Genomic DNA, 27,471 nt, shown 5'->3' with positions numbered 1-27,471 from the left:
CGGCGAGGAAACAGGCATCCGGTCGGTCCTCTCAAGGCACCATCCCACACAGCCAGGGGCGGATATATGTGGAGGGCTGGGGATGCCACGCCACCCGGACACTTCGGTAGAAATTTCATTTATGTATGTGCATATGTATATAAAATTCAATATATATTGATCTTGCCACCCATACTAACAAAACAGGGAATGGTGCCACTGGCGAAGGGCATACCATACCACACAATTGACTGAGTTCGTGTCACGCCTCGAACCATGGCCTGGGCATAACACGGCACTCAGTGTCATACTGCATGTGACCGAGCGAACCACATGTTTGTTGAATCATCATGAGGCATACATGAGCGGAAATATAGCATGAACGTGATGAGCTTTTATAAAACATGAGATGTCATAATAATTTAATGAAATACTTGTTTAAATCATAAATGCGGAAATAGCATGAGTTGAGCCAAAGATGGCTAAACACCTTGCATGTCTAACATAACTAAACTGACTAGTCTATGAAACCTCTAATTGTGAATCTTGACTGGAAAACGTACTTGCTGGGACAAGGGCTGGGGCATACCTTTAAATGCATGACTAGTAAAATAAAGATAACTGACTAAACCCCGAATGAGATGGGGCTCACCAATGAGCTGATACGAGCAAATCCTACCGAGAAGATGCGGCGTCCTGTAAATACGTACCTGCATCGTGAAATGCAGGCCCCGGGCAATAAAAGGGGACGTCAGCACATTGAATGTACTTGTATGTAAAGCAACTGAAAGAAATAACATGGGACATGGAATAACATGATAAGAACTGAAACTGAAAACCTGGACATGAACATGACCATGAGCATGGGTACATATATATATATATATGATATAAGCAAAACATGATAAGTAGGGAGAGCATTTCATAAACCGACATGTGATATCACCACGTGGGTACGTGGATTCTGGTACCTCGCCGGACCAGCAGAGCCCTCATACCTTGCCAGGGTATAAGGTGGTAACGTGCCTGATGGATCCATTCAGTGTAAAATTAAGGTATCGGCTTATCTCGGCGGAGCAATCCTTGTTCTACGGTGGCTACGTAGTTTCAGGCTATCTGAGCCTTCTCGGTAATTTGTGCAACTCCCAAAAACATAAACATAATATAATTGGCTAAGAAGCCCATGATTTTCGTGAATTAACTTGTACTTGTCTTGAAATCATGATTTCACGAAATAACTTGTAAAACGGTTTCATGAAATAACTTGTAAATATGGTTTCATGAAATAACTTATATTTAGTATGTATGTATGTATCTTGTATCATAGCACGAAAGTAATTATATAATACAGTTGCATGAAAACTTGTAGACATATAGGATATTCATGAAATAATCATTCTTAGTCAAAAAACATGCATGCAAGGACCCATGGAATACAAAATATGGGTTTTCATGGATTACGGACAGATTCTCAATAATCATAATGAGTATCAAGAGCACAATGATAGAATAATAGTAATTCAAACATAATATAGTCATAGACATGGGCTTAGGGTTAACCTGAGCATAGTATAGAATAGAAACCCTAGTTTGTAAAGTTTCATACATAATATAATCATGGACATGGACTTAGGGTTATCATGAGCATGGTATAGAAACCCTAGTTTTAGTAGAGACTCATAATATTATGGATTATGAGGCGTGGGGAGGAACAATGATGTTCCCACACGTAGATAGTAACTCTACATACCTTAATCGCTCCAAAACTTGAAGAAAAGTCTGAATCTTTGAACAAGAATTCCAAAGTTTTGAATTCTTGAAACTTGGGATGGGTTTTCTTGAAAACCCTAGTTTAGGAACAATGATTTCTTGCTTAGATTATTAGAGTATATATTAGAATTGAGTTGGAAAGGTTTACTCAAGTTAGAAAGGGATTAGGAACTTGAATTCAACCTAGAATCATGATAAAACTTACCTTGAAAGGTTCTTAGGGCTTGAGACTTGTTCTTCCTGACTTTAGGGTAATTGTTTTGTGACTAGGGGTGTTAGGAAAATAAACCACAAGTCTTAAATATAACTTAAAACGCGTAAACCCGACTTTTGACCCGAAACTAGACATGTTATGCGATGGGCTCGCGCCACACAAGCAGTGCACGACCCCCATGCAGGTCGATATTCAGAGAGGGGGTTTTTGTGCCATCGGTCCACGACGCATGGCCATCGCACGCGTCCTCACGCGCTTGAAGAAGTGACGGGTGTCGGTTTCGCACAGTGTTCGGTAAAATGGACATAACTCCTTGTACACAGCTCTGTTTGAGACCCATAATATACCGTTGGAAATCTATTTCGAAGGGCTACAACTTTCATTGAGGAAGTTTTCACAAATTCCCAAATAATAAAGGGGTTATGGTCGCTGGAAGTAAGACCTTCTACAAAGTCACTTGAAAACATCCCCCGTAGAAAGGCTTCTGACTTTGCTTTGTCCACAGACTATTCTTATGACTTAATTTGTTTTCAAATTACTTCATAAAATCCTCATATTGGTTTCATTATATTATTATCTTATGAGTCAAATCTTCACCCGAAGCTACGAGGTGTTACAGTTCGAATCTCGTGCAGTACATATTTTTTGGCTTGCTCTTTTGCTTGCTGCTAATTACACGCATCAGCTCTATCCTTTTTCATTTTTTTTCTTCAATTCTTCTTTACTTGCTTTAATTAACTCTTGACCTTTTTTTTCCTCCCTCTTTCTCAAGTATTAATCTCTTGATATACGCGTTGCGTGCATATCCCATATCAATGAGTACTAAATTTTAAAATATCATATAAATATTAAGTAATGAAGATAAATAATATTATGATAAAATTTAAAGGATATTGTGATCTTTCACCGATGTTTGCGCTAAGTGAAGATGATTGAGTTAAAGCTACAATTCTTGATTCTTTCTCAACTTTGTATCTGCAACAACACACAAAGTCATTAGAGGATGAAGATATTGAGGTAACGATATTATATGGTTTATACAGGTAAGGATTTTAAAGTGGAAAATCTGTTTCTCTGTAAGTTTTATAGAATAAGGCATCCTGTTCCTACAATTTTTTTTAGACTGCTTAGATTTCTTTAATCTCAGAATATCTAGAAGAGAACACTACTAAATAAATTGAAAAAGATAAATAACCTGAACCGTAACCCAAAATCGAACAAACCGACCCGTTTATCCTATTTGGATGGTGTGGCACCCGAAACCTCCAAATCATGGATCCGCCTCTGCACACAGCCTGTGATCGATGCTTCTCCTGGAGTGTTAACACATCATATACTTCTGGCCCCGGACGTACGCATACCCGTAGAAACTCCATACCTTATATAAAAAAAAATGAAGTCCAGATCAAGCTATTTGGAGTAACTCACTATTAAAATATATATATATATATATTATTCCAATTTTAACAGAACAAATATGCACTGGCTAGATAAAGCCAACTTCCATACGCTTATTTAGAAACCACTGATAGTGGACTACATTAATACCTATAAGGTATAGACAAAATAATTGTCCACCCACTTAGACTTAGGTCCCATATAATAAAGCATTATCATGACATTTTAAGTATCCTTTTTTTGGGCTACTGAGGCATCAATTAAGTTTCACTTTTCTGGCTATATAAATATCACATTAAAGGTACAATGAAAAATAATTAGTTATTCAGATCTTTTATATAACAATCCACAAAAATAACAGTAACATAACAACAAATTTCTTCAAAAGTGCTACTAAACAAATCGGACCTTTTATATAATAATGCTTCTAACAATCATATCTTAAGTTCAAGTTAAAATAACACAAACATATATCTTATTAAAATAACATAAACGTATTAAAATAACACAAACGTATTAAAATAACACAAATAAAAAATAACAATTAAGATATATAAGACAAACAGATATCTACATCTACTATAAATATACAACATTATATGAGTTAGAAAAAATACCTTAATTTAAATAGCAACAAAAGATAAAGATGAAGAAGTTGCTCCAAAAATTAGACTGTAATGCAAGGTTTAAAAAGAAAATAAATGGAGGAGAAGGAAAAGGAGAATGAGATGGAGAGGTTCTGTAACTTCAAAAATGGAGGAAGAGGCGGAGAAAAAGAGCTGAAAATTTAGGGCAACAAAAATGAGTCGTTGAACTGTCCACGTTTTACAAATATATATTGTATAACGTGGATCCGTCCACGTTATACATTTCAATTTTATTTTTATTTTAATTTTCCGGTGACCGGCTCTGACAGTTGAAAAAAAAAATTGGGGTATAACGTGGATCAGTCCACGTTATACCCGTTTTGGTATGTAAATTTTTGGATATCCCCTTTTGATTTATACCGTGTAAATTTTTGGATATCCCCTTTTGGACGGATAGACTTAGCAACCTTGATTGTTATAAAAGATGATAAAATTATCATCAAAAGACTCAAATAAAGTTAATGATTTCTTGAGGCATCTTCGCTCCCTGAACCCAACCAGTATTTAAGCCTGAATGAAATCCGCAAGCTGCCAAAAAATTCAAAAACTAGAAGAAACACTACGGGGACTATGCCAGGAGTAGCAAGCAGGCACGATCGTGGAGACAATTTTCCTTTTTTCGATTTCGAGAGAGAGGATGGGGGAAGGGGGGGGGGGGGGGGTTGTTCCAATATGATGAGATTGGAATCGAGGGATCATTTTAATAACTAAATTAAAGAAATAAGTTCTAGCTTTTCTTTTGCTTAAGGTGTTTTCCTAGAAAGGCGGCTCGTCAAAATGTCTAAAATCACATCGGGTGGGGCCATTCTCTCAAAGCAAAACTTGATGTAAGGCTTAGAATTTTAGGTGGGAACCTCTGTAAATAGAGCTAAAGTAGTCATTCGTAATCCACCCTCAATATATTAAGGAGACCGACTGATTCAACTACAGAACAAATCTATATATTCATGTAAAGCGGGGACATAGGCCCACCTACGTGACGCTCTAAAAAAGCGGAAATCATATTTATCTTTTTTTACAGTTTTTTGCATCTTTGCCAAGGAAAAAAAAAGCCCTAAGGACACCAAAAAGAAACATTTCGACTTTCATCCGTCTCTCTCACCGATTCCAAACAATGCTTACAGAACCCAACCAAATAAAAAACCTCTCTTCCCTCTCTCTCCGGGTATTCTCTCTATATTCTCCCTCCAATTCACTAACTTGGAATAAGCCTAGAAAATGTTTGGCTCTTTAACGCAACGGTTCATACGAACGGGTGTTCCTCTTCCAAAATGTGGATTCCCAACACAAAAAAGATCATTAGGCTCTGTTTTAAAAGGTACGTAATATAAACTGGCAAAGCTCAGTCATGGTTTCATACCTCGTATACCTAACCCTCACTATAGAAATCGAGAAATTGCTCTAGAGCGTACGTAGCCGGGAAACGATGGCAGAGAACGGCGATGACGTTGAACAAGTTCTTGCGTCGTGTGCATCCAAAGTCATCAGTTCGTCTTAAATAATTTTCTCCAAACTGGTCGGCTTTTTGTCCCTTCAAAAGTTGTTTTAGTTCTTGGGTTTTTCCATTATCACACTATTTATTTATTTTATCAAGTTTATTGAATAGATTTTTTCTTTGTACTTCTCTATTAGTTGAATTCAAAAGCATTGTCAAGAGGATAAACGCACTTTTTAAGTACATATAGGTAAAATCCATCAATAGAAAAGAGTATATGCTCTGAAACAGTTGTAGTAATAAATTGTTTGTACTTTGTAAGGTTGTATACTGTAAGTGCCATTCCATATTCTTTATATGTTTTATTTACTTTTTATTCTGTTTAGTAAGTGCATCTTATCATCTGATATTTTTCATATCCCTGCTTTTCTAATGAATTTTTTTTGTGGAGATTGTCTACAGAGATAGAATCAGTCTAATGGTAAAAATATTGAACAATCTTAATCAGAAGACTTGCTTCAATTTCTCTCTATGCACGCGATCAATTTGGTATTTAAATTCTATTAATGTGTAATGTAGGTATTTTTTTATATTTAACTTGAACTTTCTTTATCTGCGTTTTCTTCAATATCCAAAATTTCGTTCACCGTTTGTATCGTAGTTTTTAACAAGTATATACCAACCTTCAGCTTCAAATCCCTGCACGTATTATTTGTCACCAACAAATGCACTAGAAATCTTACCTATTGTTACACTTCTTGAATAGTTCAAGAATGACAACATTTAATTCTCATAAATAGGATTCCCACACAACTAGCTTAATCTTTTCCCTTGAACAGTCCATTACGTGACAAAATCCTAATGCCCACAAATTTACAACACCTTATCAGACTACTTCACATGGCACCAAAATCCAACAAAAATTCCAGCCTCAATATTTTCTTTATTTTATACTACCTACGTTTATGAAAAATCCTCATTAATGTCAAGGAATTTTCTCTTTTCCAATATTGACTTTAACCAACCAGTGTTTATTTATTGGCGTCTCTTGGTGCAACAAAAAGTTGAATAGTCAACTTTTGCCAATAGATGAACTCTTATTTCATATTGGCCGTTAGTTGTGTTTTTTATTTTTATTTTGTATTTTCTAGAAAGTAGGTAATCGTCTTAGAAGATCTTTTCAATCTTTTTTCCACGTAAAGAGCAACATAACTAAGAAGAACCTAAACGTGCAAAAGGTCAAAAATGTTACATTACGCAAGAAATGAAGTAGAACTTTGTCCAACAACACGCATGAATAATTGTTTTCCTTTTGCACTGTTATTTTGGCTATTAATCTATTTTCTAAACTTATAGCTTTCGTAATTAAATCTGAATCCATCAGTTATTCTTCCACAATCTCAACTTATTATGACTTGAATGATTTACGTTTTTTATTAACTTTTGGAGAACTGAACTAGTTGTATCAGATTAGGAAGAAAATGAAATTGGTTTCGGATTCACAGCTTTTTCAGAGGGAGAGAATGAAATTGGTTTCGATTTTCGAATACTAAGCTTGTATATGTAGCCACTTCTATATTATCTGATATGTGTTTTATTTTTTTACCTTGAATAAGCTGAACTCTTTACTTATACCTCCTCCCAGCCCGTCATTTATGAATCTACTTATTCAGGCTAGAAAAGCTTTAAGAAGTGCAAACAAATAGCGTATTGCATTTACCCCCGAAGGTTATTTTAACATTGGAAAAACACGCTTAATCGAATTCATCTTGGGATAAGTTTGTTTCTAATTTATGGTTTTATTATACCAGTTGATTATTCTTTTTCGCTTGATCGAATTCATCTTGGGAAAGTTTGCTTCTATTCTATGATTTTATTATACCGGCTGATTTTCCTTTTTCTCTTTTACTAACCATCAAGTATCTATTGAATTATGGAGAATTCATCTGTCAATTAGAGGTCAAATATGATAATCTTTTAGTTGGCATTTTTTTTATTATTATTTTCCTTAATGACCGCGCGAAACATGGGCGGATTTCCTAATAAAACATAAACTTAAAAAAATACTATATAAAGAGCCCGCTCTAAAAAGCTGCCCTCCAATATTCATCCTTCAAACTGCCCATCAATCATCCAACATAAAAGAGAAATAAATTAATAGAAATGGATCTCTGAATGAAACAAAGTAATAAAAGTACTGGAACGAGCGAGGATCGTTATCTGTAAAATGAGATTAACTCAATGCGTGGCAAAAAGATTGGCCTTAGAAAGTACTCCCTCCGTTCATATTTAACTTGACACACTTTTTAAGAAGCAATAAATAAAATACAGTAGTAATTTTACTATATCACCCTTAGTTATGAAAAGTCATCGTCCAAAGTGTTGGGAAATGAATTGAAAATAATCTTTAGTATACAGTCAAACCACGTTACAATGGCAGTGCTAGTCTGAAAATTTCATGGCTACTCTAGTGAAGTGTTGTTGTATATGTATACTAGTAAACTTACTCGGAAGTGTTGTTGTATATGTATACTAGTAAACTTACTCGCGCTTCGCACGCTCATAAAAAATAATAATATATTTCTTTTTACAAATTTAATTGAGATTGAATTTGATAAAATATATACATATAAAAATTAGTTTAGTTCTTATTTCATATTTTTAATATATAAAAATAAAAAACTCCGTCTAACACCATTAGAGTTGACATTATTGTCAAGAGGAGCAAAAAGTGTATAACAATATTGAATATTCAACAGCTTAAATTTTCAAACATGCTAGAGGAAAAAATATTGAAAAGGAAAAAGAAAATGCATTCTTTCACATATTCCAAATAAATATAGCACTAATCCTTCTTCACAGGTCTTGCACGATCAAATTCAGCTATTTGTATTACATTTGTGCATCGCAGTATTCGGAGAACAACTATATCTTGATTGATTTCTCCATTGCGACATTATTTTCTGGAGTACTTCGTTAAATGTTTTTATCATCAATAACTGTAGTGTGAGCATATTTCCTTAGTGAATGAAGTTCACAATTCACAAATACATGAATAATGCTTCAATATAACTAAAAAATGGACAAAGATCGAATTTCACCTTCTTCAACGTACTCTATAACAAATTAAACTCTTGCCGCTTGATATCTTTATGTTCCACAATCCTGGAGTCACATTTTTCAGTCTGCAAACTTAATATTAAATTACATGTAGACAAACTTAATATAAAGACGACGAATGGAGATATTGGTTAACACAAAGAAAAACAAAGAACAAAAGTAAATTGGCAAATGAAACAAAAATGTAGAAATGGACATGGATTAACACAGAAGAGAAAGAATAAAACAAAATAAATTGGGAAATGAAAATGGAACTCTTACCAGAAATTTACTACATTGATGAGATAAATGTGATACGTTGTTGTCATGCATTAGACTTAGAATCCACAAAAGAAATTTCCAGCACCTGCACAATTGATTTAAAAATTTATGATTTGTTCACTTTTCAGATGAACATAAGGTAAAGGAGAAAGTGAAAATGTTACATCTTCTATTTTCTATTAAGATCGGTTACTAACACAAAGTGAATCCAAATTTGGGACATCTAAAGACCTTACAAGGAGAAAGAAAATGAACCATCCACTTAAAGGTTATTTAAGAGCTATTAAAATATAATTAATGTTATAGAAACTTCCCAAAATGAAACAGGTATAATGGGATGCAATAACTGGGGGGGGGGGGGGGGGGGGGGGGGGGGGAAACGAAGGGAAAATATGTACTAATATAACAATAAATACTCATTTAATTTGGAGCACCCATTTACCTAACACATAAATGACTTTTGAACTTTTTAATATAGCACATAAATAGAAAAAAATAGAAAAAAGACAAAAAAAAGGGAAAAAAAAAATGCCAATGGAGGTCATAGAGAGGTGCCACATTCGATTGTCTATGCCTAACTATATATTATATATTGATTGATTAGCATTTGACATTTAGATTTCATTTAGCTGTTATAAACAAAAGTACGCAAACAAATTATTTTTCTGTATTTTTTTATGTTATAAACGAAAACATAATATTTGTTAAATTTCAAATCTCAATTGAATTTCATATTTCATTAACTAAAAATTGAAAAGATTAATACATTACTAATAAATACATAACTAGTGGTACCATACCGACAAATAATTAAAATCTAATGAACATATGCATTTAAAATTAATAATTTTGTGTACCAAAAAAAAAAAGGAATGTATTTGTTAACCAATTTAACCAAAAAATAAATAAAAAGAGTATGAATGTGCAAAAAAGCATAAACGCAAAAACAATTCAAAATAAACATACGGAGTTGCATGCAGGGGGCAAAAAGTTACATTGGATATATAAGGTAGATTTTCTGTGTTTATCTACATATATTAACTTTTGAATACCTTGAATAAATGCAAAAGGTTAGCTCAAGCGGTTCAGGGTATTCAAAATGATCTCTAACATCCTAGGTTTGATTCCTAGGGACGACATTATTTTTATATTTTGGTTTTGTTATTTTTCCGAACCCCTTGAGTGAAAATCCTGGATCGGTCATTGCTGGCATGCCATACACAAAACAAGCACATTTTTTGCGAATCCTGGTGAAGTTATAACCATAACTGATGGGCAACATTTAAAAATAATTTTCCTTTTGATATTTGTACTTGAAATTTGTTATGTGCATGACATTAACGACGATTACCATAAAGATTTTAAAATTTATTTTTATAGATAATATATTTCTTACAAAATATTACTACACAATATTTGAGTTGGTTGTTATATAGAGATGTAATTTTACAAAGAATATACTTCTATAACGAATGTGACTACTGTTATATGTCGTGTTAAAGAAAAGTAAAATATAATATAAAAAAATTGATTTGGAGAAAATCAGGTCGTTATAGTGAAATGCTGTTATAACGAATGAATGTTTAAAAGAGGTTTGACTGTACTTAATAATAAAGGTAAAACAGATACAAAATAGTAAATTATCTCTTGATTTTTAAACTGGACAATAAAAGTGAACATCTATATAAAATATTATGAACAAATAAAAGTGGATGGAGAAAGTACCAAATCGTAGAAAAGTGATAGTCCCAGATACCCAAATATTTTCGGTGTCGTTCGTATTTAGTGTTCTATTACTTTAATTAGAATTAAAAAAACTATAAATTAATGACTCGAATAATCTCAGAAGGATATTGTTCACGATTTAATCAAATGGAAATTTTACTTTTCTTCCTTTCATGTCACTCATCAAATCGCATGCCCTTTTTAATGTAATGTATAATAAAAGTTGTGTTCAGGTTAATTTATGCATTTCTCGATGATAAAGCTAACACCAAATAGAAAAAAAATCACGTAACTCTTTTGCCTCAACTTGAGTATAAGGCTAATTACACTACTAAAAAACAGGCAAAATTCGATGGCCAAAATTGATGAACTGCGTCGGTTTTTCAGTGAAAACCGATAGGAAATCGACTCAACACAGTCTGTCGGTTTACATTACATCGGTTTTGTAAAAATAAAATTAAAAAAATTAAAGAATGAAATGTAGGAACTTGGAATCGAACCCGAGTATGTTCCTTGGCATTAAAGGGCTCTACTACTAGACCACTAATATTCTTTGTTCATATACTTATATTGATTTAATTTATACTGTTGTTTTTACTCTAAAAACCGATGGAATCCACCAATTTTTTAATAAAAAAAATAAAAATAAAAAACCGACGGACTTCATCGGTTTATTTTATAAAATAATATGAAAAATAATTATATTTTTTCGCGAATTTTTGCACAAAAAATAACCGACGTAGTCCGTCGATTTTCTTAAAAAAAGAAAACATTTTAAAAAATTATTGAAAAACCCGACGGAATCTGTCACTTTTTTCCATCGGTTTTTTTTTTTTTCTGTCGGTTTTTGCTAGTTTTTTTAGTAGTGTAACACCTCATAATTCTCCTTTCTCTTCATCAAATTCTGATATCTTTAAGGTTATTTTATTTTAATGGGTAGTACCACCTTTTTATTTTCAATCACACAATTAGATTGAAACTGATTGTATATAAATTAGAATTTTAATATATCAATCTCTAAAATTGAACACCAAATAATTAATAAGAATCCAGAAACTAATAAAAACTAAAGACCAAAGAGAAAAACTAAAAACAGAAATTTATCTAATCAAGAGATTCATCAATTTCTCCTCCTTCATGCGCCCACAGATGTTCCATACGAACCTTTGCTTCTTCCTCTGGTGTGTAATCATTAGTGACATTGAATATCTCCCGAACAGCTTTTACCGACTTGTCCTTAATTCTATCGGCAATCGACTGGCACAAGAGATCCATCAAACCACTATTGTGAAGGTAATTTGCTGCATGTAAAAGTTCATACACGTCGTTGAAGGTACCTTGCACGAATTTCTCGTCGAAATCTTTGATTTCTTCTTCGTTCGAATCATTCTTCTGAGCGTGCTTCTTCATGTATTCGATAATTTTTCTTAGGGTTTTGGCATCAACGTTTGGGAGCGGGATATGGCTGAAATCGTCCTCCACCAAGTTTTTGATGGTTCCACATTGAACGGCGATGGATTCTTCCAATTCAAAATATTCGCCGTCGGAGGATTTCAATATCAACATCTTTTTCTGCTCTGTTACTAATGATGATGACTCCATTGGATTGATGATAAATTTGGAAGAGATTAAGAGGAAATAAAAACCCTAGAGAAACCCAAAAGGCCGTGTGTGTTGAGAGAGGGAATACGGAGGAGTATTTATAGGCCTTGGTTTTATTTTATTTCCTTGTTCTTTTTGGTATATGAAAAGGGATTCTTGAGGGATAAGGAAAAAGAGAGTTGCTAAATGGCCACACGAATTTGATTCAAATTTGACCACATTTATGTAAAAATTACCATAACCTTTATTGTATAATTTTAAATTAAGATAAAATTTGAGAAGAAAAGATAGAAATGACATTAAGTAAACATAAATTATTAAATTTGACCTAAATAATCATATGAATTTAATCCATTTGGGCCATTGTGGCCAAAATAGTGTGACCAAAAGACCTTTTTGAAGGAAAAATATTTACTACTCCCTATACTTCCGGCCTTCTAACGACAACAATTATAATGTTCTTAATTTTCTGATTCTTAGGACATTAAATATTATGGTTGATCTAAATATTTTTAAAGTAACCCCCAACTCTCACACACATCTCCATGCTTTTTAAAAAAAAAAAAAAAATTCAAGTACTTATTTCTGATATAAGTTTAACCCGATGTAAGAAGAAATGACTATTAGAAGGTATAATATTTAGAGAAAGTAATACATCAGTTCTGCTGTTATTCGTTTGTCACTTTTTTCTTTAAATTATGTTTCCTCTTTCAAGATAAAAAGTTCAAAGTAAGAGAGAACTAATCATAACAATGTGAAAATGCATATTTTTTATTGTCCACACGAAGGAAATCGAACAAGATAAATATTCAAATAAGCATCTCTAGTTATAGATAGATATTTAAAGTTGATATTAATTGCTAGATAGACATTTTAATTATATTAATGATCAAATAAGCATCTCTAGTTATTAAAAATGCCTCTCAAATCCTCATACACTTACATGACGAGATGTATGTTTTTCACTCAATTTAAGTGTGTGAAAGCGCTTTAATCTTTTTGTTTTGTTAATTATATTTGCTCCATGTACCCTCCTCATACCCAATGGCGGAGCCACATAGAGCTGAGGGTGTTCATCCGAACCCCCTCGGCGGAAAAAAACACTATTTTTACAAGGTTAAAATTATTTTTTATGTATATATAGTAGATGTTGAACTCCCTTAGGCTTCTTCGTATATTTACTTTTTTATATTTTGAACCCCCTCGACGGAAATCCTGGCTCCACCACTGCTCATACCAATTCTTCCTCATTTTTAAGATGACCGTCTTAGGCAAAGAACAACAAATATCTTCAGAAAATTAAATCGAAAAAAATTAAATGAATACCGTAACTTTAACCCTGAAAGAATAACAACAGAAGAAACAACACAGATGATTAATTGATCCCTATGCTAGTAAGCTCCTTTTATGAACTCACTGCATAATCATCAAAGGTTGTGGTGGGATGGCGATGACAGTTCGTTAACAAAACCTCAAAGTTATAGATTTCAAAAATCTTGATCTAACATGCTGTTAGAGAAATTGCATGCAGAATATGGAGAAGAAATAAATCAATGTTCCTAGCGTATTCATCATCCTTAAGAAAATTAAGCTTCCCATTTCATTGTTGTGGGAATCATGGCGGAGTTTCTGTAAAATTTTACAAAGCCAACAAAATTCATGTTTAGACTCGAATTTCTCACAAAAATAGAGTTTGCGATTGTAGAAAGTAGACAGAGAAAGTGATAGAATCCTAATATGTTCTATTTTTAGGAGAAATATTCATTTATGATACCTTTCATGATTGTTACAATTAACTCATAAATCATTTCATAACACATATCTTTCAAAACTCAATAGCTATCTTGTTTAAATTTACAATTTGTTAAAAAAAATAAAACAAAATTTTTGCTGTTAAAATAAAATACTAAATTAGAAAGGGAAAAAGACATATAATGGCCAACAGGCCAAAGTAATCCCACGTTGGCCCACATTTGGGCCTAATATAGTGAGCTGGCCGGCCGGCCCAAACTATTCCAAGCGCTGGCCGGTCCAGTAGCCCAAACACCTTTTAAAAAAAGCTGACTTTCTGTGGCGACTTTAGTCTCCACTAAAAGTCTGCTACAAAAAAAAAAAAAAAAAAAAAAAGGGAAAGTCGCCACTAAAGATCAACTTTTTTTTTTTTAAGTGGCAATTAAAAAAGTCTCCACTAAAGGTTAAAATTCATATTGAGCCTTCAACAAATGTTTCAAAACATGTATAATATGTGTATACTTATACAGTGATTAAACTCTAAAAAAATATTCCAAAACATGGATACATTTTCTATACATATACAGTAGGGATACATATTCTATATAACAATGATACAGTTTATATACTAAAGTAATCATCATCGAAAACTTAACAAACTAAAATATATCAACTACAAACTAATAAAATTAGTAAGTATACATTAATTATACATTTATTAAGCATAAATTTTACGTTAATTATACATAAATTATACGTTAATTATACATTTATTAACACATATTATACGATAATGATACAATTTCTTTAAATTTTCTATACATATACAGTAGTGATATATATTTTATACAAAAATGATACGGTTTCTATACGTATATGTATGATATATTTTTTATATGTATGATACACTTTATATACAAGAATCATACAGTTTATTTACATATGCTGGAATTATATATACACTTTCTATACAAGAATGATACAGTTTATAAAGACTTTCTATACAAGAATGATACAGTTTATAAACACTTTCTATACAAGAATGATACAGTTTATATATCATATATGTATGATACATTATCTAGACGTATGATACACTTTCTATACAAGAATGATACAGTTTATACATAAATTATACAACAATGATACGTTTTCTATACTTGTGTATGGAATATGTATAATATGTGAATCATTAGTGTATAATAAATGTATAACTAATGTTTAATATATGTATGATTAGTGAGTAGATGTTGATGATACATTTATTAGACACAAATTACACAACAATGATACAAACCTATGATACATTTTCTATAGATATACGGTAGGTATATATATTCTATACAACAATGATACTTTTTTATACGTATGACACATTTTCTATACATAGTTGATTTTTTGTGGCTTTTATGGAAAAAAAAACTTAATCTTTAGTGGCGACTTAATAGTCCTCTTTTTTTTTTTTTTCTTTTTTTCCTTTTTTTGCAGCATACTTTTAGTGGCGACTAAAAGGTCGCACTAGCTACACTTTGAGTTGGAGAAACATGGGCCATCCGGTGGGAATAGTTTGGGCCGGATGGCCCTTTATGTCCTTTTCCCAATTAGAAACTATGATCGAATAAATAATTTCGGGCTACCGAACCAAGTGGCCCAAATGACCAAATGCACATCTTTAATTATTTAACTATGTTGTTAAACTTTAATTTTCCTCCAAAAGTTTCCTCAAAATTATTCAGACCAAATATGATTTAAAAAAAAAAAAAAAAAAACACGTCCACCTTCTATTATATTACTTGCGTCTACAAAGGCTCGCTGCTGTGAGACTTCCAGTGGCTCGAATGTCTTTCTTCAATGTCATTGGCTTTAAGGACTATAGTATTTTAAGTTTAAACTATGAGAAATGAACTGATGAAGAAAATGGTGGTCAGATTCCGGTGATCTGAAGATATAGGGGTCCACTACTAGAAATAGAGGCCCACCAACGTTCAGTGAGAAATTTATACTATAAAATATGATTTTCCCACCAAACTAGATCACTGGAAAACGCATGGTGGAAAATAGATTCCTATTGAAACGTTGGGAAATTTTCTAATTTTTCTAATGTAAAAACACTATTTTGTTAATTTTTTCCTCTAACATTCAGTGGAAAAATAGAAATTTTCCAGTATTGCTCGTTGGATAACGAGGGCTTTGGGGCTGTGATGGACGGCTGGGTAACACTGAAGAATCTGTCGAACAGTTCGGGCCAAATTATGAACAAAACTAAAAGGTACTATTTGATGAGCATGTGTAGTACTAGGTAGTTGGTCAGAGAAAAGTTCACCAAGCCAATTATTCTTTTTGGATTACCACTTTTTTAAGCAAGGTGAGGGGTGTTTATTACTGTTCTTTATAAAATTAAAAGTTTCTTTTTTCTCTTTTTCAAATGACGACACACTATCATTTTTCATTCATTCATTTGTTACAGGGGTGCACAAAATTCGATTTAATAGACAAACTGAACAAACAAAAAAATGTTATTGATTTATCGGCATCGTATTATTGGGTTAATGAGTTTTAAATGATTTTGAAATTCTTTTATCGGACTATCAGTTCGATTTTTTATTTTTAGGTTTAATTAACGGTTAAACCGATAACCTAATAAGGTCCTATTAAATTGCTTTTTTATCCATAATTATATTAAAGTGGCATTAGAGAGATGATGCCATGATGATTGTATTTTTGTTGCGAGACAGTGTGCTTCAAAGGTTTGTATGCTCTATTTGGTTTTGTTTCTGAGACAAGAAACTAGTATGTTTTCACATTAAACTTTGGACTTAAGACTCTTCACTTTTGCTGGTTTCACAGCATAGTTAGAGCATTATAATCTGTTTTTTGTCAGTTTAATTTGTGGTTCTTTTCTTGATACTTTTGATCATTTTAACCTGTATTTCTCTGGACAGCTTTTTGATCACAGAGGAAACAGAGAAACAGGAAAATGCTTCATATTTGTTATTGATTTTTTCTTTTGTTGTCTTTCTTGAAATCTTTTGTGGATTTGAGATCAGCAAATGAATGTGTGAAATAATGTTTGTGTGCTATTGTAGTTTGTCACGCTCATTTGGAGCTTGTTCATTATATGCTCAATGGTAGTCAGTTTTGGGGTTTTATGCAGAGGCGTGAATGAGAAATGATCCTTTGTATCTTTTCATGGAAAAGGCTTTACACCTTTTCACTCCTTTACTTTGTTGGATATAAATACTTAGTCATTTCCATCAGGTTTTCAATACGAAAATACTGAAATACTCTCCTCTCTTTATATGCATTATTTTCAAATAAAAGACAGTCAATATCGTGTGATTTTGCTGACGTCTGAAAGTTCGCTGCACACCGGCGTTTGACTTACCGCTACACTGGTGATGGTAATTCGTTCCATATTGGGAGGAAATAATTTGTGACCTCAGGTACTTGAGGTTATTAAGTTTCTTAAGGACACGCCGTGAATTCGGTGGGCTCGTATTTATCCATCGTTCATCTTATTCATTTTATTTCTGTATTTTCTATTTCAGATTATATGTGTGAAATCACTTAATCTGCGATGGTTGGAGTCTTGAGAAGACAACGAAACCAATTGCATTGATCAATATTCATACATGGGATTTTGTTTAGTAATTAATATGCATTTTCAATTTGCTAAAGGGGCAACTGACCTAAAGTCAGTGGTTTTGTGATGCCTGCAACAGCTTATGCGGTTATGCATCCTTTGGATTGAACTTTGTTCTCTCCATCTTCTGTTGTGGTCTTAGCATTAATTATCCTAGGAAATTCATGCACATATGGAAAGAGATGAACAGATATAGAAAATTTTCCTCGTTCTTGTCTGGTTGAAACAGAATCACACAAGGATATGGGACCATATTTAATAAAAATGCAAAAGTTATTATAGGAAGAAAACAGTGGTTTTGTTTTCCTTTCTCAATCGAATATTCAATATTTGTGATTTTGGTGATTTCTAATTTCATAAATGTTAAGTAAAGAACGGACCGATGATTTTGAAATGCATTTCATAATCATTCCAATAAAATGTAGTGATAATTTGTAATGGATGTGTCTCTTCATTAAGAGCCACCTTTTTGAAGAACTGGTCATGTGACGCTCCATTGATTTTCAAGAAAATTAGTGTCTACTATTGGGAAACTTATTCACCTAAGATTCCCATGGTTTAATCTGGTGAAAAATTGTCATCATCATTGTCACATGAAGGAAAAACTACATCAGAAAAGGAGAAAGTTTGTGACTTTCTACTCGTTTTGTACTCGGCTTGAAGATATAAAAACTTCACCGAGTAAATTTTTCTGATTTGTAATTCAATTTGAAGATATAAAAACTTCGTCGTTTTATTAAAATCTGGTTAATAAAACAGGCACAAATAAAAACTGTTCTGCGACAAAACAGTTAATATCGTTCTGGTTTCTTCACCGCTGCTATTACTACATATGTTGGTGTGGTGGATCGTAACGTTGAATTTTTTGGTGACACTAAAGTCTTCGACGACGACCAAGATTGTTGTGGATGCAGATCAGAGACTTTGTGTGAGCCAAGCGTTTCTCAAGTATCTTTGCTTGTCACTGCAATTTAGTTTCCGTTGATAACTCAAACATGAAGATAACAATGGAATTTATCAAATTAGTTGTCTCAAATTGTTGAGGAAGGCGAACGAAGTGACTAAACACATGTTTTGCAGTATAAAGGCACAATTTACTATGGGGCAGTTGCTTTATTATTCACAGCTTTGACCAGGGGAGGATCTAGGGCCCGGGTAGGGTGTTCACCACCCTCGGCAAAAAATTACACTGTATATACAAGTTTTTTTTTTCTATGTACATATAAATTTCTTGAATACCCTAAACCCAAGATAAAGAGGTTGGTTCAGTGGTTTAGGAAGTTCAAAATTCACCTTGAGGTTCCAAATTCCAAAATATGTTTCAGGCTTTGGCAATTACAAGGTTGAACTTGTTTCCATGGACTTCACTTCAAAGATGCCATCTCGTATTTGTGACGTCTTCAAATCATTGGGATGTTTACAGCCAGCAATTCTCACTTTAAAGCAATTACAAAGATGACAATGATAGTTATAGATTAGTTCAGAGTAGTGTGATTGACTGATTAAGAAAAGGAAAATGAAGGACACTTGCAGTTGTGGTGGTTATCTGAAGAAATTGTATCTCAATTGGAGGAGCGCGCTGTTATTTTCGGATACACCACTATATAAAGATATCTTCACTTCGTCACGTAAAATGGCGTTCAAGTTTGATTGGATTGCTGATAGAAAATTCTGAGTAAATTTATGGTATTTTGCAAGCCGTCATGCTTCATGCGGCGATCTATGTGAATAATATGGTTAAGCTCTCGTTCAAGTATAATGGAGATTGACTGTTATTATGGTGGTTACATTAAGTTACACCAAGAAATAATGCCCATTTTCACTACTAACTCATAAACTTTCACAAGTTGAAGTAAGCTTTTAGTCCCCTCAGTTCTCACAGTTATATATAGCAGGACGCCTCGTGGAAGAGTATCGCGATTACAAGATCAGAATAATCGTAATAAGAGAGCATAAAGAAGAGAACGAGAACGACTTCATATACATAGTATTACAAGCATTTGGAGCTATCATCATTGATAGTCAAGCAGCAGACGGGCGTGGCAATCTCTTGGCAATTTCCTGCAGGTAAAGCCATCATCAAGTGAATATTACCCAATATTTGTGTTAAAATACAGGCCAAGAGAAAAATAAGGCATAGTGAAAGATAAGGACCTACCACAAAAGGATGTGGTGCAGCGGATGGAATTGCTCCTCCCTTAATCAGACTGCTCAGGTTTGAGCCCTGTGAATGAAAAAATCCTTCATAGATAGCGCTTCCCCCTAATGGGCCCTACGCGGCGCGAATCCGGAATAGTTGGGCTCCAATGCGAATACCGGATAGGAAACTAAAAAAAAAAAGGCATATAAGGATCTATATATGCGGCTACGTACTAGTATGTTATCTTTAGGTTCTATGTTTTTTAGGAGTCTTTGAAGTCCTGTCAAAGATTTATATGCCATTAAGAAATATAGAGAACTTCGGGTACTTTTTCTTTTTATTTTGTATCATATTGATATGAGATTAGTAATAAGTTAAACAAAACTAATCTCGGGGAACTCTCTTACACATACTTAATATTATCAATATATATATATATATATATATATATATATATATATATATATATATATATATATATATATATATAACTAAATCCACTCTTTATTGCTGCAGACTGTATAGCCAGAGAAATTTCACCATTGATTCTATTTCCTCTCAAAGGAAGATGATTACATTACGTTCAGAATATAACAAAATTTTGACAGCTTGAAACTTGAAATTAAGAAGATAACTTGTTGGATGTATAGCTGGTTCATTAATTACGTGGAAAAAAAGTTCATGTGTCACAAAAATATTAATGATGATTAAAGCTCCAAAAAAATTTCGAGGTACTACAGATTGGATTCGGGAAATCACTGTTTGCTTATACATTAGATTAATGGTATATAAATTAGAATTACAATGTCAATCTCTAAATTTGAACCCGGAATAATTAATAAAAATCCAGAATTGCTATACTCTTGTCAGTAAAACTCAAAACCCTGAACTACATAAAACTTAAGAGAAAAAAACATAATAGTAAAAACCCCTAGATTTAAGTTAAGCTAAAAACACAAATTAATCTAATCAAGAGATTCATCAAATTCTACTCCCTCATGCGCCCACTTATGTTCATCACGAACCTCTGCTTCTTCCTCTGGGGTGTAACCACTAGTGATATCCAATATCTTCTTAATAGCCTTCACAGACTTGTTCTTAATTCTATCGGCAGTCGACTGACACAAGAGATCCATCAAACTGCTTATGTGAAGGTAATTTGCAGCTAATACAAGTTCACATTAAAGCTCACTTTCATGAATTCCTTGTCGTAATCTTTGATTTCTTCTTCGTTCAAATCCGTCTTCTCAATGTGCTTCTTCATGTGCGCGATAATTTTGATTAGGATTTCTGTATCAACGTTTGGAAGGGGGATGAAGCTAATCGTCCTCCACCATATTTTTTATAGTTCCACATTGAATAGCTATGGATTCTTCGATCTCAAATTCTCGTGAAAAGGATCCCTAGAGGGAAACGAAACTTCTGAAGTTAATAAGAGTAATTTTTATTTTACCTGCTTTGGTTATACGAGTACCTTTTTTTTTTTTTTTTTTTAATGTTTTCCCAAACCTTTACAAAGCTTTGTTTTACAATTTCCTAGTCTTTCCGCCTATAATACTTCAAGTGTTTTGCTTTGGGAACAATATTATGATGGAGGTACAATAGGAGAATCAAATAATGAGAAAATTAGTTAGTGGATATATTTTTATTAATATATGTTTAATTAATTGAATTAAAAATGAGATATACCAAGCCTTATACGAGTACACTTTATGATATAAACTGTATTTGTTAGATTTAAAAAGATCATTGATTACTATGGGAAAATATCATCTTACAAAAAGTAATTAGTGGTGACAAGACATACTTTTTCGTGGCTGATAATATTTATGCATTGGTTAATAATAATTAATGAATAATTAATTCCAAAGATTTTGTGTTGCATATTATAACACTTTCGTTTTTCAGCATTTTTCTGTTTAATATCATGTTGGTTACTGATGGCTAACTTCCATTAAACTAGAAATGTATACTATTTCTTTTTCTTCTTCCCCTCCTTGTTATACACTTTCAGGAACATCTCTTTATCAATAAAAATAACCAAATTTCATATCACTGAATCATTCAAACATTTCAAACTTTCACAAGTTGAAGTGTGCTTTTAGTCTCCTCAATTCTCAGAGTTGTATATAGCAGGATGCCTCATGGAAGAGGATCGCGATTACATTATCAGAAGTCATAACAAGAATGCAGAAAAGAAGAGACCGAGAACGACTCATATACATAGTATTACAAGCATTTGTAGCAATCAGCATCGATAGTCAAGCAGCAGACGGGCGTGGCAATCTCTTGGCAATTTCCTGCAAGTAAAGCCATCATATAGTCAATATTACCCAATATTGGAGTTACAAATGCAGGCCTAGAGAAAAATAAGGCTTCATGGAAGATAAGGATCTGTATATGCGACTACAAGGAGTATGTTATACTTTAGGTTCTATGTTTTCTAGGAGTCCTTTTAGTCCTGCCAGAGAGTTGTATGACAGTAGGAAAATAGAGAACTTCTTATACTTCTTTTGATTCTTTATACTTCTTAGTCGAGGTGCGCGCAAGCTAGCCCGAACACCACGGTTATCAAAAAAAAAAAAAATCCAAATCAAAAAGTTGCAGAAACAATGTAGGTTGATACAATTGGAATTGATTGCACTCACCTATAAAGGTCTCAATTAAAATTCATGCACCTTAAAAAGTTGTAATTTCGTTTTTGAGAAATGACATTAGGAACATACCTCAAACAGCTGGTTGATATTATCAGCCGTCTTAGCAGATGTTTCTATAAAGAACATACCATTCTTTTCAGCACAGTCACTTCCATCCTTCAAAAGTAAAAACCACAGAAAGATCAGTAAGCCAGAAGTAATTTTCATGTCCAACAGCGCTGGTAAAGACTTAATGAATACTCACTTGTGTCGTTATTTCTCTTTTTTCGTCGAGATCAGCTTTGTTGCCAACCAGAGCCATGACTATATCAGGGCTCCCATGTTTTTGCAATTCCTACAAATGCCAATCAAATTAGCAGTACTAAATAGAATATTTTACACATGACTAAAATTTCAGGAAACCCCAAATCATTTAGCACAAGCTTGTCCGACAGAATGACTAATCACATGGGAAGTGAAGATTCATAAAGCCAACCCTACCTGCTCGGATTGAGGTGTAGTAGTTATTGTTGTTATTTGTCCGACAGATTTAGAGAGAGAAGAAACACCAACTGAATTGGACCCCGATAAACATGAATCGGCAAACGTGGTGTTATCCTTTGTGCTGATCTGACATCTTTAAGATATGGATCTCATGCAGACACCTAAATCTGGTAGAGGGTACACATATTTCACAATTTAATGTTTTTGGTCCTAAACTACAGGTTTACTCCTACTGCAACAATGTTTTTGAAACAACTACTGTATTTTCTTCCCCATGTCCATGTCCCTCAATCTTAAGATTTAGGTGATGACAAATCTGACTTCTAGATCCTCACCCGCCACCCTACCCCCCTATCAGATACCCTCACCTGTATCCACGTAAGATAGATAACTATTTGCTTGTAGTAAATGATGATGGAGTGATTACGTAACCATATAAGGGGATTGGATTCTTTCAGATATAATAATAATCAACTCCACTCAAACAGAACAAATCCCTTGGCATATCAAGTCACAAGAAAAGGTACAATCTCAACATAAAAGCCTAATCCCCTGCTATGAACAGTATTGAAAAGGAAGCAGCAAGGCAATCATTAACACTTTCATAATTTGGCACAGCAGAACAAAAATCCCTTGTCCCCCCGCCCGAGTGGATAAATAGAGCATTAAAATTAAAATGGAATTGTCACTTACACAAACCGGCTAGCAAATTATTTCCACAAAAAAAAAAAAAAAAAAAAAAAAAAAAAATTGAGAAAAGAAAGAAGATTATTGCAAGAAGAAATCAAATGGCATAGATTAATAGAGTTGCTATCATCTAATGCAAATACGAATATCAAACAAAAGGGACAGAAGGCACTCTTCCATTCTTTAAGAGAAATACCTTGACCCAGTATTGTGCTTTGGCAAAAGACTCAGAACTTGTAATATCATACACAACAACTGCAACAGCAGCACCTCGGTAGTATAATGGTGCAAGTGCTGCATACCTGAAAGCAAGGCACACAGACAGAACTTGAAGGTCTTCTTTACAATTATATTTTGTCAATCATTAGAGACTTCTCATTTTTATTCCGAGTTAAGGGTTGGGCCAGCGAGCGCACAGGGGATTTCTCGGTTATCGGAAAAAAAAAATCAGAGTCAAGAGCAGCAAGAGATAACTTCAATATGAATTTTCACTGGCAATACCTTTCTTGACCTGCTGTGTCCCATATTTCAAATTTCACTGTAGTAGAGTCCTGTAAGGCTATTGTTTGAGACAGAAAAGAAGCTCCTACAGTCACCTAAAATCATCAAAGCAACAATTATATATTATATTTTGAAAAGCATGCATAACATAAACCAAAAGGGAAAGAAAAAGGTCGGGAGGGGGAGGGGGGGGGGGGGGGGGGGGGGGGGATAAAATAGATGAATGTCTCATGATATTAGAACACATTTATGTTACAAAAGAACATATTGACACCTTAGATGTCGGATCAAATTGACCGCGTACAAAGCGCAGGACAATACAACTTTTACCAACACCAGAATCACCCAAGAGTACAAGCTGCAAATAGTGTTTGGAGGAAAAAGAAATATCAGTATCACAAATAGGGTGCAAGGGACATGATAAATCATATTGTGACAAAATGAACATGAAAAGATTATATTCTTCTATGATAAGTAAGACTATTATGAGGAATATATTCGCCAGTTAGCTCAAACTAATATATTAACTCAAACATTGACCTTCAACAATATCCAGTTAACCAGCTAACTAAACTAACAATCCGTTCCTCATCCGAAATAAGGAATGACACAAAAAATGAATGGCAGTCATCATGACAATCAAGAACCTTCATCCTCTAGAGTAGATATATTAGCCGGAGTAAGAGATTAGATTAAAAAACTATGATACAGACAGAAGTCATCCCTTCAAAGATTGACTATAATATCTAAGCAAGATACTCTATGCTAATCAGCTTCATGAACCAAAACCTCACCAATGATAGCTCAACTGTAACACCAGCAACTCCAACCCCTTGCCAATCTCATTAACTTGAATCATTAAAGCAACAGATATAGTATCAATTGCTATTGTTGAATTTTGTGAGCCGTCCCATCTAAGAGCTTAAGCTGGCAGAGAGAATACACCTTTACTAACTTAATTATTTTTTAACACTCCCTCTCAAGTGCCGGCTTGATTCTTTTTTATGAAAAGCAATTGATTTAGCGGGATGCTGCGTGCAACGGGCTGCCCTTTTTTTACGTCGCAATCAGAATTGAACCAACACTTCTCCCTCCTCTAATACCATACTGAATTGTGCGATTAAGGTAGAAGAACTAACACACGAACAGAAAGAAAAAAGGATGGAATATAAGATTGAACTTGAAGCTATAGCTAAGATAGAAGAAACTTCATGGACAGATGTCTCTTATTTTGCCTATCAAAAAAGGAAGTCTTGTTTCTAGTTTGAGATTCCAATCTGTATAGTTTTTCTACCTTTTGATATAGTTCTTGTATAAGGTAATTTTTCCACATGAATCAAATTATTTACTTCATCAAAAGATTCATAGCAAAAGCAATGCCATATGGACATTAATAATCTACTATCACCAAAATACCCAAGCCAAGGTATCAGAATTGTAGAAACAGCTCTCTTTGTCCCAATTTTGCTGACACTACCTGTTGAGCATGGACTTTAAGATACTTATAGCCTATTTTCCCAAGCTTTTGGGAGGCCAAACGTGCTTTTTTTTTTTCTAAAAAAGTGCTTATTTTAGAAAAGTGAGGTGATTGGCTAAGTTTTGAGAAAAAATAAGTATTTCTGAAGAGTAGCAAAAACTATTTTTCAAAAGCTAAAAGAAGTAGCTTTTTCCCAAAGTACTTTCTTGAAAAGCATTTTTGAGAAAATACACTTAGAAGCACTTTTTAAATAGCTTGGCCAAACACTAATTGCAGCTCATAAGTGTTTTTTTCAAAAAAAAAAAAAAAAATTAATTGGCCAAATACAAACCGCTTCTCGTCACAAGTATTTTTTCCAAAAAGCACTTTTGGAAAAAGCTAATTTTAGAAGCTTGGACAAACAAGCTATTAATTGACTAACATACTTTATAGGTGGAAGGCAAGACAACTACCAATGTTTAAATATATCATCTGATGAAATCCATTGCATCAAAATTAAAATTTGATTAGTTAAATCAATTAGATCGCTTGTGAAATTTGTATAAATAACATTATTTGCTAGAATGATGTCAAACATACTGAGTTGCCCAAAATAGAAAGAGTAACATAAATAACATATGTACTAATTTTGTATGCATATACTATAATAGCATAATAAACATCAAAGATTATGTCCAATTTGAAGCGTACTTTACCATAGTACAAAAGGGTCCAGCTCAAACTTTACCTTCACTTTAAGATTTTTAGGGTCACTGGCTCCACCATTATCAGGATTAAGTCCAGCAGCCCGTCCTTGATTCCTATCTACAAAAACAAAAGGAAGTATTAAACACAACAATAGCTAGTACAACCATCTTCACCCTACTCCCAACCACAACACAGCTTTTGAAAATATTTACGTCACATAGCCCAATTTACAACAATAACATCCAGTGCAATCCCACAAGTGCGGTCTGGGGAGGGTAGGATGTACGCAGACCTTACCTATACACCATTATACAATATTATAACTCATTTTATCTTGGTGGGGGGGGTTTGATAATGTATCAACCTTGTATAATTGTGTATAAAAGATGTTTATACACAAATATGGGCTAAATCGGGTGTTCACACACAAAGTACGGGCTCAAAAATAGACATTAGAGCGTAATTTTCCCATGGGGCCGGATATATAAATCTCCACTTCTTTCATTTAAGCTCATTTCATATCATCGTCATACTAACCAGTAACCACAACTAGATAGAAATACAAAAAGATAAAAATAAAAAGAAAACAAGAATCAATTAAAGGGTGCACATATAAAGAAAATTAGGGTAACTAGTCAAATGAACCCAATTAAATTCAATTAAACTCATTTATATCAAAAATTAATCCAAGATTTAACAAACCCAGATTAAAAAAAAGGGTTTTAAACCCAAAAAAATGATTACCTGCAACTGAAGATGAACAACCCATGACCAATCAAGATCAATAGGGTCTATATATATATATATATATATAAGACTTGTTTGTAAAATTGTATCAAAGGGTGTGTAGACTTTATTTTGAACAGAAAATTAAAGGGAAAACTAGGGGTAAAAGGATGTGTGGTATTATGGTAGTCCTATGTACTAAGAAGTGACCTCAATGATGTCGGAGGACAGACAGGGATGGAGAGTTGGCAAATAATTTTTGGAATTTCTTAGATGTCACGTTTCTGTCGCTTTCTTAACACGTTTTTTCAATTACATTACTCCTTAGTTTGTTTTCGAGAGGTGTTTTCGGGGCGAGTTAGGGTTCGGGGCACAAATGAAAGGGCGGCCCGGGCGTACATTCTGAAATTTGAGGTAAAAGCATACACCTTGGGCGTTAAAATTCTGTGTTGTTATCTTTCTTGAATAACAATTATGATAATTTGTGATTTATTTTGCAGAATTTAATGAAATACTACTTTTGCTTATTTTCTTACTAATGAAATTATAAAATTGAAGATACATGAGACTTATGCCTCGTAGATCTAT

At 33.4% G+C, this 27,471-nt stretch overlaps 2 protein-coding genes and 1 pseudogene across 2 annotated transcripts; all 3 read right to left on the bottom strand.

The window, feature by feature from the left end:
- Positions 1-11,371: 11,371 nt before the first annotated feature.
- On the bottom strand, positions 11,372-12,927 carry LOC132615255 (SKP1-like protein 11). Its single transcript, XM_060329822.1, has one exon. The coding sequence runs from the start codon at positions 12,149-12,151 to the stop codon at positions 11,654-11,656; it is 498 nt and encodes a 165-aa protein (XP_060185805.1). The 5' UTR covers positions 12,152-12,927; the 3' UTR covers positions 11,372-11,653.
- Positions 12,928-20,417: 7,490 nt separating this feature from the next.
- On the bottom strand, positions 20,418-21,920 carry LOC132612678 (SKP1-like protein 11; annotated as a pseudogene).
- LOC132614429 (ras-related protein RABF1) lies at positions 21,689-27,233 on the bottom strand. Its single transcript, XM_060328884.1, has 8 exons — positions 26,902-27,233; positions 26,198-26,274; positions 24,268-24,351; positions 23,994-24,088; positions 23,689-23,794; positions 22,567-22,656; positions 22,392-22,478; positions 21,689-21,965 (listed from the first exon to the last, which is right to left on the bottom strand). Exons 1-8 carry the CDS (start codon positions 26,924-26,926, stop codon positions 21,927-21,929), a joined length of 603 nt encoding a protein of 200 aa, XP_060184867.1. The 5' UTR covers positions 26,927-27,233; the 3' UTR covers positions 21,689-21,926.
- Between the last annotated feature and the right edge of the window lie 238 nt (positions 27,234-27,471).

This window comes from Lycium barbarum, chromosome 10, assembly GCF_019175385.1.
Source record: "Lycium barbarum isolate Lr01 chromosome 10, ASM1917538v2, whole genome shotgun sequence".
Classification (NCBI taxonomy): domain Eukaryota; kingdom Viridiplantae; phylum Streptophyta; class Magnoliopsida; order Solanales; family Solanaceae; genus Lycium; species Lycium barbarum.
Note: the sequence above shows the minus strand (reverse complement) of the source record. Positions and strands in the feature narration are given on the sequence as shown.

Bases quoted from the DNA above. Each gene is read 5' to 3' on its own strand.
- LOC132615255 (XM_060329822.1), bottom strand. From the start codon at position 12,151: ATGGAGTCATCATCATTAGTAACAGAGCAGAAAAAGATGTTGATATTG.
- LOC132614429 (XM_060328884.1), bottom strand. From the start codon at position 26,926: ATGGGTTGTTCATCTTCAGTTGCAG. The intron at 24,352-26,197 runs GTAAAGTTTGAG...CACTATTTGCAG, and splicing joins CTAAAAATCTTAAAGTGAAG to CTTGTACTCTTGGGTGATTC. The intron at 22,657-23,688 runs GTATTTCTCTTA...TGGCATTTGTAG, and splicing joins AAGCACAATACTGGGTCAAG to GAATTGCAAAAACATGGGAG.